The 16,269-nt window shown below is 37.3% G+C and overlaps 1 protein-coding gene across 2 annotated transcripts in view; it reads left to right on the plus strand.

The window, feature by feature from the left end:
• The window catches only part of CDK12 (cyclin dependent kinase 12), a 40,785-nt gene that overhangs the window by 21,310 nt on the left and 3,206 nt on the right, over positions 1–16,269 (plus strand). For both annotated transcript variants that reach the window (XM_055407748.2, XM_055407749.2), the window contains exons 7-13: positions 2,904–2,960; positions 3,338–3,439; positions 8,981–9,058; positions 10,082–10,198; positions 10,576–10,707; positions 12,329–12,540; positions 13,674–14,126. In XM_055407748.2, coding sequence (XP_055263723.2) covers positions 2,904–2,960; positions 3,338–3,439; positions 8,981–9,058; positions 10,082–10,198; positions 10,576–10,707; positions 12,329–12,540; positions 13,674–14,126 — 1,151 coding nt within the window. The remainder of the gene's footprint in view (positions 1–2,903; positions 2,961–3,337; positions 3,440–8,980; positions 9,059–10,081; positions 10,199–10,575; positions 10,708–12,328; positions 12,541–13,673; positions 14,127–16,269) is intronic.

The following is a 16,269-nucleotide window of genomic DNA, read 5'->3' on the forward strand; positions in this document are numbered from 1 at the left end:
ACCAAGCATAGAAAAGATATGAGAAGGTGAAACCCGAGAAACTGGTCAGATAGATCGGAAGAAAATAAGGAAATATCATAAATGCAAAATTGTCAGGTTTAAGAAATGCGTGGTTATAGATGTCAGGTGATGTAAATAGGTTTTAAGACCTAAGAATAGAGTCTGAAAATAAAAAAGGTCAGTGGTGAAAGTGTGGGGTAAGTGGGTGGGTAGCATAATTAATGGGAAGGTGATTGTAGTTGTGACTTTAATTGTTTGTTTTTATTAATTTTTTATTAAGGATGCAGAGCTTTGAGCATATTTAAATGCTAAAGAAAAAGAAAGTCAATAAAGAGGGGAAAGTTGACGATTCAGGAAAGAACCAAAGTAATTTAAAGGAATGAGGTTCTAGAGGAGATGGCATCAAAGCCAGAGGATTATCCTTGAACAGGAAAAGAGATTGACACATTTTTTCTGTAACTGAAGGGAAAGGAGAAAGCAAGGTTAGAGGTGTGAATAAGTATAGGTAAAACAAAATGTTAAATAGCTCCCACCCGATGACATCTGTTTCCAGTGAAGAAGGTTATCTACTAAGAGGAAGAGGGTATGGGGATGGATTAGGAAATAAACTAGGTTCTGAGCCCCAAGCTAGCTTCCTAGGGGCCACAGAAACCGCCCACACCTCTTGGTGCCCCTCGCCTCTCCTCTGTTGCCCAGGCTGGGCCAGTCATTGGGGGGCAACATTCTGGGGAAAAGGAAGCTGGAGGGCTGCCCTGGCCATGCCTCACGCATGCCTGGTGCTGCAGCTCCACTGAGCACACGGCACTCACACATGAGGCCAGCAGCCCTGTGCATGGGACAGCAACACTAAGCACAGCACACACGTCCACACAGCACACACAGCACACAGCGCACAGTACACACAACACTCACAGCACACACACACAGCACACCCAGCACACAGCACACACAACACACACGGCACACACAGCACAGCACACACAACACTCATAGCACACACAGTACACACAGCACACACAGGCACACACACAAAAAAAAAATTAAAAAAAGAAATAAACTAGGTTCTGGTGATATTTAGGTCTAGCCTGATTTTCCATAACCATATATATCTATTGCTATTTTTTTTAAATACATTTTATCATTTCCACCATCTTTTAAATTTTTTATTTATTTAAATTTAATTAATTATTAATTTTACTTATTTAGCTGTACTGGTCTTTGTTGCTACACGTGGACTTTCTCTAGTTGCAGGGTGCAGTGGCTGCTGTCTGGCTGCAGCGTGCAGGCTTCTCACTGTGGTGGCTTCTCTTGTTGCGAAGTGTGGGCTTAGTAGTTGTGGTGCACAGGCTTAGTTACTCTGCTGCAAATGGAATCATCCCAGAGCAAGTATTGCACCCATGTTCCCTGCATTGGCAGGCTGATTCTTAAACCACTGGATCACCGAGAAAGTGCCTCTATTGCCATTTTAACTTTTAAGTAGTACCATAGTAGAATGTACCTTGAGTCTTGGGATCAAAGTAAGGATGCCACGGAATTTGAGGAACCCTTTTTGTCTCAATATAGGACTCAAGACAGCTATTTCTTTCCTTTTTGCTTTTCTCAGAAATTGCTTATAAATTGAACTTAAAATGTGATGAGGTATGGGACAAATGGGTAAGGTGCCCATAATCTTTACTAGGAATGTTGAGTTGATTTAATGTAAAATTTTGTTGCTAGTAGTTACCTGGTTTTAATATTTTGTCCTGTTGCTCAGATTTTGAGGAGCACCTCATAGAATAGCCTTTTCTCCCCCCTCTTCTGTCTCATTTTTCTGCTAGATCTGAGCTATCAAACATCTGGGATATCCCCAGTCCTTTAAAAAAAGTCAGCTGGCTTTTCATTCCCCAAGAGGTAACACAAACTACACAAAAATTGAGATAGGTATGATTAGTCCAATAGTTAATTATGGTTTTTAAATAGTTTCCCAGCATTTTGTGTTGCATTTTATTAAAATATTACTTGATTCAATGTCAAAGGAAGGATATTTAGCAGAGTGAAACATGGATGTGGTCTCTTTAACATTAACATTATATAACAATTAACATTTTGCTGTATTTGCTCTCTTATTTTTCTGCCTTACTTATTTTAAAGTAAACTACATCAGTATGTTTGACCCTAAATACTCTGACAAAATTATATTATTTTCTAACAGTCCATATTTTATGTTTTTTCAGTTATATCAAAAATATCTTTTGTAGGGAGTTCCCTACAAGTCCAGTGGTTAGGACTTGGCACTTTTACTGTTGTTGCCCAGATTCAATCCCTGGTCGAGGAACTAAGATCCAGCAAGCCCCATGGCTTGGCCAGAATAAAAGAACTGTCTTTTGTGGAGCTAATTTGTTCAAACCAGAATCAGTCAGGGATTATGAATTGGATTTAGTTATTAGGCCTCTTGAATCTCCCTTAATCTGAAATAGCCCATTCAGTTTTTCCCCAACCATAAGTATTTAATCTAGCAGGTTCTAGTCACTGTTGTTTGCCAAGAAATAAAAGAAATAAGTAGTTAAGGAATCAAATCCAAAAACATAATAGTAGTCTAAAAAAAACTCCCTTAGGCTTTGTGGAGTGGTGTGGTCAAAGAAACTTAATCTGGGAGAGTTACCATTAAGAGCAGAACTAAAAGGTTAAAATTCGTTTTTGTAATTCCTTTAACTCCTAAATTATCACTTGACTTTTTTTTTTTTTTGTATCATCTTGTTGCATGTCGGATCTTAGTTCCCTGATCAGGGATCGAACCTGTGCCCCCCGCAGCAGAAACTCCAAGTCTTAACCACTGGACTGTCAGGGAAGTCCCAGCACTTGACTTTTTAACAACAGGAAGCTCCTGTTGTTACTTATGAAAATAATTATTTTTTGTTTTACAGTGGGCAGATCAAACTAGCAGATTTTGGACTTGCTCGGCTCTATAATTCTGAAGAGAGGTGAGTCATTCATCAAAATTACATGTGGGAAATAGGAAAAAGTTCTTTTTATTCTTGGATATGCTAGTATTCTGTAAATTGCAGTAACTGAAGAGTTCCATAATTTTCTAAATGTGTTACCACCTAGATTTTAGACACTTAATTCTTTCTGAATTCTTGAACCCACTTTAGACTGAAATAAATCAACCCAAATTGGAATGAAAGTTATTTCTTCATCATCTTCTGTCCAGTTTACTTTTGAACTGTTAGGTTGCAATGGAGGTGTTTTGATGATCCCCTCTCCAATTGACAGCTGTTTTAATTTGCATTTAATTATACAAGTATTTTTCATCAGAAACCATTGTAAATTTATGTCATGGTTGTATTTTACTTTTCAGCCGTCCTTATACAAACAAAGTTATTACTCTGTGGTACCGACCTCCAGAACTTCTGCTGGGAGAGGAGCGTTATACACCAGCGATAGATGTTTGGAGCTGTGGGTAAGATTCCTTTCATCTTTTTTTTGTTTGTAACTCACATACTGATGAACTTGTATCATGTTTTATCATTTGTTTTTTGCAGTTCTTTTTTAAGTTGAAAAGGATAGGGATCAACTTTTAGCCAGAGTTCAAAGAAATCTGTTAAATATTTCTTAATATCAGACACATAGTTTCAAGTAAGATTCATAGATTGCAATTAATATCTCATCTTTTAATTATAGATTCCGCCTCCATCTCTCTTAGGTCCCCCCTCCTTATAATTTTTTTTTACAAGAAATTGGTTTATTTGTCCTGTAGAGTTTCTCACCATCTAGATGTTGCTGATTGCATCCTCATGGTGATTTTTTAGCATAGTTCTCTATTTTTATTTCCTATAAATTGTAGGTGAATTCAGGTCTGATTCTCAATACCCACTGACCCTGAAACTATTTTACAGGTGGTTTTGTGTACTTCTGACAGATCACATAGTCACTTGTATATCCTAGTTGAGGGTAGGAAGCAGTGGGAGCCTCTTGTCCAGAGTACAGGCAATAACTGAGTGCATTATCTGTAGAAAATTTAAAACAGTTTTTAAAAATCCATTACAAATTAGTCAACTTTTTATTATCTTACACAAGCAGTTCTAAACAATGTCTAATAAAATATTCATCCCTATTGGAGTGGAGTTACATATACACATACCACTTTATGTAATAATATGTAATTGTCTCATTTGGAAGTGTTGTTAGCTATTAGTGGTCTGCATCCATCAATTCATTTGGGTTTTTTTGTGGTATGGTATTCTAATAATTTCATTCTTTCTTGGAATAAAGAAAGGTTATCTATTTGGCTAACCTTGGGTACAAATGATACTGAAAAGGCTTAATTAGGAAGTTACCTGGCAGTCCAGTGGTTAAGACTCCACATTTTCACTGGTGGAGAGCTTGGTTTAGCCCCTGGTCGGGGAGCTGAAATTTCACAAGCCGCCTGGATGGGGCAAAAAAAAAAGTGTTTTAAAGAGTTTTATTAAAGGTTTAAATATTTCATTTTATTTACCAGTTTTCAAAATAATAAGGTGGCTTACTGTTATCCTCCAAAGATGACCAAAGAGAGGTTGTTTGGGGTTTGGTTTTTAGTGTCATTATGAACTCATGGATTTAAACATATTTGACATGTTTTAATTCACTAGAGTTATCCTCCTTATTCCTCTTCAAACTGTCCAGTCTTCAGTCATTGGGAGTTTATTCAGGTTAATTCTTGGGACCTTTTGACCCAACCATAGTGGAATTGATAGCCTCTATTGTTTTCTGGTTCTAGTCTCATCTAGTTCATTTCCTGCCACAGACTTGGAATTGGCCATTTCTCTTAAGGTGTCCTTTTAGTAGAAAATCATATTTAAAGACCACAGATTGTATGTTAGGGGCATAAACATTTTAAATGGGTCATGTTAGTTCATTGTTTCTTAAGCTGTATTATTTATGCACACTGACCTTGACCTCCATACTTTAGGATTCTGACACATATACTTCGCAGGGAACATATCACTTTTTTCCATCCTTTCTCTCCTCTATTAATGTCATTCTTTCAAAGCAGAACTACGGGGCTTTTATTTCAAAATTCAAAAGGGTGATGGAGACAGAGCTTAATTTCTGTAGTATCCTACCCAACTCAAATGAAGCTTTAGTTAAATTTTACTGACTCAAGCTGGGTGTGTTTGTGTTCTGGACTGTTGCTTTAACAGTATTAGCGTTTAAATTGTCACAGCTAGGCTCTAAAGTTAACGCCCCATTAAGATGCACAGAGAAAGTTCATAGCTCTGTTGGTATTCTGTGCAGTCTACCACCTCAGTACAGTAGCCAAGCGTTGATTCCATAAAGATGTCTTCCTCACTGAAGGACTAGAAACTGAAAACACAAAAACACAGTTGAAGATTAAAATTGTAGAAAATTATGCTTTCTTTAAAAGCTCAGTGACTCATTGAATTGAGATTTTGCTTGACTTTTGATGTGCACTGAATACTTTGGTATTCAGTGGTAGTCTCTCTGAAGATGTTTTTATGGGATGTTCTTGGCAGAGTTAATCGATGGAGCAGAGCAGTTCAGTGTGAAAATCAAGGGAGAAACCACACAGACTAGTATAACACATTGTACCTGGAGTCGGTAAACTCAGCAAGGTTGTTCTTTTCGTGTTTTATTTTACCTGTTGTGATAACACTGTATTTGGAATTTGATTTGGCGGGTAATAATAGAAACAAATTTTGCTTACACTTTTCTTTCTCTGGATAAGTTTCAAGAGACTATTGGTAGTAAGAATTTGAGGTTAACAAATACTAAAAGAAAATTGCTGATAACTTTAAAAGCTACGTTTGTTTGCTTTCTCAAATTTTGTCAAGCTAAAGAATTTCAAAGTTAAACTGTATTATAGTCATCCCTCTGTGTCCTCAGCAGGGTTGGTTCTAGGACCCCCTGCACGCAAAATCCTAGGGATGCTCAAGTGTGTTATATTAAATAGTGTAGTGTTTACAAGATGCTCAAGTGTGTTATATTAAATAGTGTAGTGTTTACATATAGCCTACACACACCCACATATCCTCCACTATATTTTTAATCGTCTCTGATTACTTATTATACTTAAACACTGTAAATGCTCCAATAGTTGCCAGCGTGGCAAATTTAAGTTTTGATTTTTTGAAACTTTCTGGAATTTATTTTCTGAATATTTTCAGTTCATGGTTGGTTGAATCTGTTTATGGAGGGCTGACTGTAAACACTGGTTTCAGGAGTATTTGTAAATAGATCTCATTTCAGAACACAGGCCAGAAAAGAGATTTGTTGTCCATTTTTTTTTTCTTTCCTCACTTTTTGAAAAAAATATTTCAGGTATAAAAAGTATACAGTATTGATGTAATTTTTTTCATGTTTTAAATTTATTTTGAAATAATTAGAAAAGATACTAGGATAGTACAAAGAATGTGACTATAGTGTTTATTCAGATTTACTTATTTTTTTTACCTTTCAATTGAGATTTATAGTAAACTGCATATATTTAAGGTGTATAATTTAAGTTTTGACATCGGTGAAACCATCACCACAACCAAAGTAATGTGCCACAAAATTATCCATGTGTTCCTTTGTAGTCCCTCTTTACTGTCCACATCATCCCATTACCCCCCACACCCACTCTTCCTCTCTCTCTTTAGATTGATTTTATATTTCTAGAATTTTGTGGTAAATAGAATCATAATGTACATGTTCTTTTTTCACACTGGCAGCTTTTACCCAACATAATTATTTTAAGATCATTTATGTTAGTTTTACTGATTTTTAACTTGCCACATTTCCTTCTTTAAATAATTTTATTTGTTTATTTTTGGTTGTGCTGGGTCTTCTTGGTGCTTCTCTCTAGTTGTGACTAGCGGGGGCTGGTCTCTAGTTGCAGTGCTCAGGCTTCTCATTGTGGTGGTTTCTCTTGTTGCAGAGCATGGTCTCTGATCCATGGGCTTCAGTAGTTGCAGCTCCCGGACTCTAGAGCACAGTGTCAGAGATTGTGGTGCAAGGGCTTAGTTGCTCTGCAGCATGTGGGATCTTCCCAGATCAGAAATTGAACCCATGTCTCCTGTGTTGATCGGCAGGCAGATTTTTTTGCCACTGAGCCACCAGGGAAGCCTTGCTACTGCTGCTAAGTCACTTCAGTCGTGTCCGACTCTGTGCGACCCCATGGACGGCAGCCCACTAGGCTCCGCCATCCCTGGGATTCTCCAGGCAAGAACACTGGAGTGGGTTGCCATTTCCTTCTCCAACGTGTGAAAGTGAAAAGTGAAAGGGAATTTGCTCAGTCTTGTCTGACTAGTAGCGACCCCATGGACTGTAGCCCACCAGGCTCCTCTGTGCATGGGATTTTCTAGGCAAGAGTACTGGAGTGGCTTGCCATTGCCTTCTCCAATGTATATATTATATATATATACTTATATGTAATATAACATACAGTATATTCATAGAATAAAATGTATGTTTGTATATGTGTACTGTATATCTTTTTCCAGAACCATTTGAAAGTAATTTTTTATGGTAGTGGTGGTGGTGTAGTTGCTAAATCGTGTCTAACTCTTGTGACCCCACGGACTGTAGCCCACCATGCTCCTCTGACCATGGGATTTCCCAGGCAGGAACACTGGAGTGGGTTGCCATTTCCTTCTGCAGTAGTTCTATATATTCACACACTAGTTTTGTCAGTACGCTTATAATGTCCTGGCAACAATACCTCATGTAATAGAGGATCCAGTCTAGTATCACATATTACCTTTAGTTTTCATTCTTTAATCTGGAACAGTTACTTGGCTTTTTTTTGGATTTGATTTTGGCTGAAATTTTAAGTTTAGTTACTTTGAAATATTAATTTCAGGTATACAACATAATGATTCAAAGTTTTTGTAGATTATATTCCATTTCAAGTTACTGTAAAATATTGACTGTATTCCTGTCCTTGGATCGTATTTATTTTATACATAATCTCCAACCCTATATTGCTCTTTTCCAGTTCCTTCTCCCCACTGGTAATCATTAGTTTTTTCCCTATATCTGTGTGTTTGTTTCTGTTTTGTTACATTCTTTGTTTTTAAATTATACATATAAATGGTAATATACTGTATTTGTCTGACTTATTTCACTTAAGCATAATACCCTCTAGGTCCATCCATGTTGCAGATAGCAGAATTTCATTGTTTTATATTTCAGAAGTGTTCTTTTTAAGGTATTACATTTGTACTCACATGAACCCTGCTTGCCTTTTTCTGGGGATGTTACTTTGGTCACTTAGCTAAGGTGTTGTTTTTTTTCCACTACTAAATAGTTACTAGTTTTCCTTTTATAATTAATAAATAATTTATGGAGAGGTACTTGGAGACTATGTAAATATCCCAATATAGTTTTGAAAGGCCTTTTCAAAATGGTGAAAGAATTTAAGCATAATATATTTGAAAGTCCTGTTGAAACTGATTCTGACTGATGACAATGAACTTTACAAATATAATGTCAAGAGGGCTGTATATAATGCCCATTCTGCAGAGCAGATGAAGAGAAAGACTAGTATTCTTACTGGAACTGCTCAGCATCTTTGTAAAATTGAAGTATGGGGTTTTTTAGTGTTTAGCTATTTCCTTAATTTACAGTGGAATTGGTAGAAAAGGACTCTTGACTCCTTTTTTCTTTATTTTTTTGCCACACTATGTAACGTGTAGGATCTTAGTTTCCCCACCAGGGGTTAAGCATATGCCCTCTGCATTGGAAGCACGGAGTCTTAACCACTGGACTACCAGGAAAGTCCCTTGACTTGTTTCTGCTTATAGACTATCCTTTATACGTGGCAAAAGTTTGATCTACCAGCAAATCTTAATCTTTAATATTATTTTCACCATAAGAAGTATTTTCTTTTATGAAAGCCAGGCCCTTAGTTTTGGCCTTTTTTAGTATATCAGATGCAACCTGATACACTATAAAAGTTTATTGAAATACACTTTAAGCTCCAGGGATTTCTCTTCTGACCTCTCAGTTTTATTCTTTCTAGATGCATTCTTGGGGAACTGTTCACAAAGAAGCCTATTTTTCAAGCCAATCTGGAACTGGCTCAGCTAGAACTGATCAGGTACAGCTGTGTATGTGCTCTGAGTGCCCAAGGTTGATCAGTAATCTCATCCTCTAATTTCTTAAATACTTTTCATTCATTCTACTAAATGATTTTATGCTCCTATGTCCAAGTAAGTTTCTCTTCAGTCAGGTTTACCATATATTTTGTCATGGGCTGTATACAAAAAGTGCGTGTGTGTGTGTGTATATATACACACACACACAGACACACACATATATAAATAAGTGTATTTCACTTAATTTGCATAGTTTTTATTAGTTCTTCTTGTAAAAGCATGTTGTTTTCAGAATAGTTTATTCTTATTTAGGTTAGATTAAGATCAACTTTATTCAACAAACATTCATTGAGCCTATTCTCTAACAAATTCCTATCACTGTTAAACTTTAGGATTCAGAAATAGGTCCCTGCCTTCAAAGACCTCAGAGTTTAGTAAGTGATGCATCATGTAAACAGATAATTATTAAAGAGAGCCTTTAATAGAGGGTTGGGTAAGGTCTGGGATTGGGATGGAATTTGAATTTTGTTTTTTTGTTTTGTTTTGCAATAAGATTAAAGGGAAGAATATGACAAGCTAATATAGACTTTTTTTAAAAGGTGGTGTATAACCCATTATGTGTTATGCAGTAAACTCAGTTTTTCATCAGAATTCCAGTCTTAAGCTCTCCTCTGCTAGTTTTCCCTACAAGGACGTTATGGGACCAGTTCAGCCCTTTGAAAATAATGCTAACTGAACAGAACAAAACTGGTAATGAAAATCTATGTGGGACATTAAGAACATATTTTACAAAGCCAAATATGTGAATCATTTTGGACTATTGTGCCAGTATTTTCTCATTACTATTTTTTAACCAACTCCTCCGTCCTTAAAGCAGTGAGGTCAGGTTTTACCTCTCTGCATGCCTTTTAGTTTAATAAGCCAAAAGCCCCCATACCTGAGGAGGTAATCATTTCTGCTTCTAGAATCTCTAAAATTTATAATGCTCATTCACTTCCTTGTTCTCGCTTTTTGCTTTGTTTTAGTCGACTCTGTGGTAGCCCTTGTCCAGCTGTGTGGCCTGATGTTATCAAGCTGCCCTACTTCAATACAATGAAACCGAAGAAGCAATATAGAAGGCGCCTACGAGAAGAATTCTCTTTGTGAGTTTGACAAATATGTACATCTATTTGTTTATGTGTTTGGCTGTTGTTTGGACTTAGCTTTTTCCTGTCCTGGGGAATTAGTGCTATCCCAGTTTATTATGCCAACACACTGTAGGGAAACATTTTATTTTTGAATATTATGAGTTTCATCATAGTCTTGGATTCAAGGCTTCATGTTTTCTACCTGTGGTACTACAATTGCATTTCTTGAATCCTGTGTGGAAGCAAATCTGCTTTCTTGTTTAGCCAGGTTCCAACTCCCTTCCCATGGTTTTTACATGGAGTTGGAAATTCAGAGGCCTTTGGCATAAGGTTACAGGCTTAAGAACTGTGGAGTCATTGTGAACTTGTTCTTTTGCTCTTCCTTTCCACAGCATTCCTTCAGCAGCACTTGATTTACTGGACCACATGCTGACGTTAGATCCTAGCAAACGTTGTACAGCTGAACAGACTCTACAGAGTGATTTCCTTAAAGATGTTGAACTCAGCAAAATGGATCCTCCAGAGTAAGTGCTGGTGGCCTTGTAGTGACTCTAAACCTGAGAAACTCAAAATAATAGGTTTTTTTAAAAAGAAGCTGCAGTGACCATCCAAATAGAGAGGTGTCCTTGAGTATTACGGCTGATAGAAGTTTATTGCTTTGTGTTTTCGTTTTAAACAAGGAACAGATTTAGATACGGTGTTTGTTCTAACTGGACTAAGCTATCTTCTTTTGTCCTTGGAGCCCCAGCAGATTGCTCTGTAGAGCCTCTTTGACAGTATTCCTTCTAGTTTTTGCTTTTAAACATTTCATCTTTTTTAATTCCCTATATCTGCAATGATCATGTTATCCCATACGTGCAAGAACAGTCCTAGTTTTATGTATTTATTTTCTTAAAATATTTATTTGTTTGGCTGCACCAGGTCTTAGTTGTGGCATGTTGGATCTTTAGTTGTGGCATGAGAACTCCTGGTTGAGATACAGTTTTCTGACCAGGGATCGAAACAGTAGTTTGTCTATCTATCAGGCCATATGTCCTGAATTTTTATATAGAAAATATGGTCTCTGAATGTGTCTTTCTTCTATCAGAATCTTATTAATTTTCTCTATTATTTCTCAGAGATTCTACACTCCCCATCTCACATTCTGATAGAAACCTTTGACTTTCACTGACAGCATTATAACTTTCACGTCAGAGTTTATGGGCATTTCTTTCTTATATGAACACTGTATCTTAAATGTATGAGATGTTAGTATATGAACAGGTAATAACTACAAATCTGATAATGAAATGTCCTAATTCATTTATTGTGTTTGAATTTTGATGCATTGAATGTGACTGAAGTATGTAAGCTTTTTAGCAAAAATTGGAAATTTTGGCTGTGGTAATCTATGTTGTGGTAAGATTTAACTTACTAGAATTTATTGAGTATTGGAAAGTCCAGAAATGTATTACACTTCACAAATGAAAATATTCAGTCATGGAAATTCATTGGGCAGAAAGAAAAAAGAATCAGTTTTTTGATCCTTAGAGACCAAGTAACACATAAATAGATTTTACACAGAGATGGTTTAATTACAATGTGCTCATGTGGTTCCAAGATTTAAATTACTACCTTGCCTGGGCTTTTTTTAAATATTAAGAAGGCAGTCACTTTTGTTCTGTTTATTCTCTATTAAAATTTGACCAAGAAAAAAAAGTCTCCTTAATTTTTGTTATGCTGCTGCTACTGCTGCTGCTGCTAAGTGACTTCAGTCGTGTCCGACTCTGTGTGACCCCATAGACGGAAGCCCACCAGGCTCCCCCATCCCTGGGATTCTCCAGGCACAAACAATTATAAAACTTAACCATTTGACTGGAATATGGACATTTTTATAGAGCAGGTGTGTCTCTGTTATTAGCAAGATCTTCATTTCTAACTGTAGAAAGAAATCCTTTGGGCATTTGGATCTTTAGTTCCTCAGACTACCATATGCCATGATTCTATTTACGCTGCTGCTGTTTACTAACTTTTCTGGTTATTTTTATATATTTTTTATCCTTTCCATTTCCCCTTGCTCTTTGCCTTCCCATTTTAATCTCTTGTTCCTCCATTCACTCAGTAGTGCACATTCCCACACACATTTCCCCTTTTGTCTTTTTCCAGCCTCCCCCACTGGCAGGATTGCCATGAATTATGGAGTAAGAAACGGCGACGGCAGCGACAAAGTGGTGTTTTGGTAGAAGAGCCACCTCCACCCAAAGCCTCTCGAAAAGAAACTATCTCAGGGACAAGTGCTGAGCCTATAAAGAACAGCAGCCCAGCACCACCTCAGCCTGCTCCTGGCAAGGTGGAACCTGGGGCTGGGGATGCAATAGGTCAGTGCTGGGAAGGAGCCTTTGTGCTTTTATTAAGCACTTGGCAGATTTTGAAGGTCAAGTGTAAGGATTTGTGTCTGTGTATTTTAACTTTTAGCCACTGAAGCATTAATAAAGAGTTTTATATCCTCATTATGTAAGGGGAAAAGGAGATAAGCCCAGTTTTGTACGTGTGGTCTAGAAAACTTAAAATAGATTATTTCCCTATCCTGAAAACTAATATCTCAGTTCAGTGTGTGGCATTAATTAGTGAATTCTGTTCTGTTCTGTTCTGTTCAGTCACTCAGTCGTGTCCGACTCTTTGCGACCCCATGGACTGTAGCCTACCAGGCTTCTCCGTCCATGGGATTCTCCAGGCAAGAATACTGGAGTGGGTTCCCATTTCCTTCTCCAGGGGATCTTCCTGACCCAGGGATCGAACCCGGGTCTCCCGCATTGGAGGCAGACGCTTTAACCTCTGAGCCACCAGGAAAGCCCCAATAGTTTACCCATGGCGCCCTAACATAATCAGAGCCCTGTCTGTGTTAGATTTGAAAAGACCTTAGAATTTAATCATGTTAAATCATAGTCACTAAATGTAGTTAGTTCTGTGGACTGTTATTTGATCTATTTGATGCAAAACTGTGTAATAATGAATTTTTATAAACAACAAAGTAGCTCTCCTGTGGTACAACTGTTTTTTCTGAGTTACAACTTCCTTCCTTGGCTCACTTTTCCTTCATTGTCTATTTAAAACAGTGACTTTCAACACTGGCTGCACATTTTAATCATCTGAAAAGCTTTAAACATAAACACCTCAGAACAATTGCCAGATTTCTAGGGATAGGACCTAAGGGTTCTGAATTTTAAATCTCTCCTGATGTACAGTAAGGGCTGAAAATCACTGACCTTGAAGGATATAGATAAAGTCACTTTTACTCACAATACAGAGATATTTTAATTAGTCCCTGTATTTTTAAGTGAAAATACAGAGAATAACAAATGTGTCACAATTGGAGGCATGAAAAATGAGACATTCAAAATGAAACTTCATTCATTGGATATTGTAAGTTGACATTGTCAGTTGAAGACGGCAGAGGTCCTTGCCTTGCCTCACCTCATCCTCTTATATTGGTTCCACTGTCTCTCCACAGGCCTCGGTGATATCACACAGCAGTTGAATCAGAGTGAATTGGCAGTGTTACTGAACCTGCTGCAGAGCCAAACGGACCTGAGCATTCCTCAAATGGCACAGCTGCTTAACATTCACTCCAACCCAGAGATGCAACAGCAGCTGGAGGCCCTGAACCAATCCATCAATGCCCTAACGGCTGCCACTTCCCAACAGCAGGACTCAGAGCCCACAGCCCCAGAGGAATCTTTGAAGGAGATAGCCCCTGCCCCAGCAGTCCAACCTTCAGCAGAACAGACAACCCCTGAAGCTTCAAGCACACCAGCTGACATGCAGAATATGTTGGCAGTTATCTTGAGTCAACTGATGAAAACCCAGGAGCCAGCAGGCAACCTGGAGGAAAACAACAGTGACAAGAACAGTGGGCCGCAGGGGCCCCGAAGAACTCCCACAATGCCACAGGAGGAGGCAGCAGGTAAACAGACCGGTCATGAATCTCATTGAGCTCAGGTGCTGTTGATCCTCTTAAAAATCTCTAATGTTTTCTTTTTCACATCAGTGGCCTCAGTTTCAGTTTTTCTGTAACTTAGTCTACAGAAGAACATAGCACCAAGTGATGTATTTCTTTCCCAGCTTCTTTTAAGTCTCAAAGCTTCTTAAAGCACCTTTCATATACTGATTGTTTTTCCATTTTTCCATTTCCTAGGAAGTAGGTAAGTAAAGTCCCTGTGTTCTCACACAAGAAAACCACAGCCGTAGCTAGTGATGCATCTTGAACCATTGTGTGTGGTGGTCAACTAGTACTAGCACTAAATCTGCCTTCTAAGCAAACCATTATCAGATTGTACAAATAGCCACTTGTACTCTAGAACAGTGGATGCTAGGTACTGAGTTCCTGGAAACATATAGTCAAGAAAACCCTAATAAAATATCATTGTTAATCTCCCAAAGAATGATTTGAGAAGATTTCTAAGCAGATAATTAACACCGTACATTTCCTTTCCAGAAAATTGCATATAAAAATGATTTCTTTAAATCTGTGTTCCTGAAGGATAAGTGAATGGACCCCAGGTTAGGAACTGAACGTTATTATTTTTTAAAAATCAAAAAAAGGAAATATGTATACCTTGGTCTTACATAAGCACAGCATGCAATCTATTAGAGGGAAAAGAAGTTTAAATTTTCTAGTCAATTCTGATTCACAGTCTTTATTTCTAAAATCTAAGTGTTTTCAACTCCTTGGAAATTTTTGCTGTATGAAGACCCCATGAATTGGGGAAATGAGAAGATGTACAAGGGCTGTTGGAGTACACTAACCTTCCATTTTTAGGGTGTTGCATTCACATTTCAAATCGGTTGGTGCAGAGTATATGCCTTATTTCCACTGGTACAGGATCAAATAAGTTATTGTATGTAAAGTTTTTAAAAAAAGATAAATAAATTACCCTCTTTACTTTGTGGATAAGGAAACTGCAATCTAGGGAATTTAAATAAGCCTGTCTATGGTCCCACTACTGGAACCATATTATTGGCAGACGCAGAACTAGAATTCCTGTACTTAATGAATGTGTTTCTTAATTCACTTTGCTATTCTGTCCTAACAATCCCAATAGTTTTTAAGAGACTCTGGGATGTGGAATAACAGAGAAAGCAAATCTAGAATTAAAGCATGTCACTTTGTCTCATCTCTCATACTCTCCTCCCTCGTACCACCTCCCACCCCCTCACCAACCAAAAAAATTCAACTATAATCAATAACTGAAAGAAGTTAGTCAAGTTAAGTGGCATAGTGATTGAAAGAAATTCACCCAATAATTAAGTCAACAAGCTATCAGCCAAATGGTGAAAATGAACTAAAATTTAGGCCTGGCTCATGGCCAGAAATTACTGGATTTACTTTTCAGAGGAGAGTAAAAATGCCATCCCCAATTATTCCAGTCACTTCTGGATTATCCAGTTGGTGACTCTCCTATGCCTCTATCTTGCTCCTGCTACCTCTCATGTGGCTGTTTTGCTGTTCATCAACACTTCCACCAGAGGGCAGACTGAGTTAGCCAGAGAAAGTAAAAATCTTATCACTTTGGCTACTATTGAGCTATTCTGTACTTGTTGAGAAACGGTTATGGTTGAATCTAATTAGTAAAATGAAATTTTCAGTTATTTGTATATTTCATTGATCCCTCTCACCACTGGTACAGACTGTTAAGGATTGGCAATATTGTTAACATTTTGAATGTTAACAACAGTATGTTTTTTTTTAATGTGATCTTTATTTTTAATTCTTAATATGTTTTATTAGCCTAATAGTTCTCTCCAACCAGTCTGCCTTTGCTATTTTGAAATAGTTTTCATCCTCTCATAAATGTGAAAGAATGTGAGCTCAAGAATTAGTTCTATTGAAATACAACTAAGCTATTTGTATAAAAGGCAAAGTTTAAATATGAAATGTAGTATAGATGGAAGAAAATAAGTTTAGCTTTGTCCATTTTTGCAGTTAGGCATTTTTAAAGTTGTTTGCCCTTAGTATTAAACAAACTGGTGTTCCATTTCTTGTATAGACCAAAAATACTTTTAAAAATAACTGGTACTGTGATGTTCTTATGTAGTGAGATGTGTAG

This window comes from Moschus berezovskii, chromosome 20, assembly GCF_049115385.1.
Source record: "Moschus berezovskii isolate FMDL1 chromosome 20, NW_MosBer_1.0, whole genome shotgun sequence".
In the NCBI taxonomy this organism is placed as follows: domain Eukaryota; kingdom Metazoa; phylum Chordata; class Mammalia; order Artiodactyla; family Moschidae; genus Moschus; species Moschus berezovskii.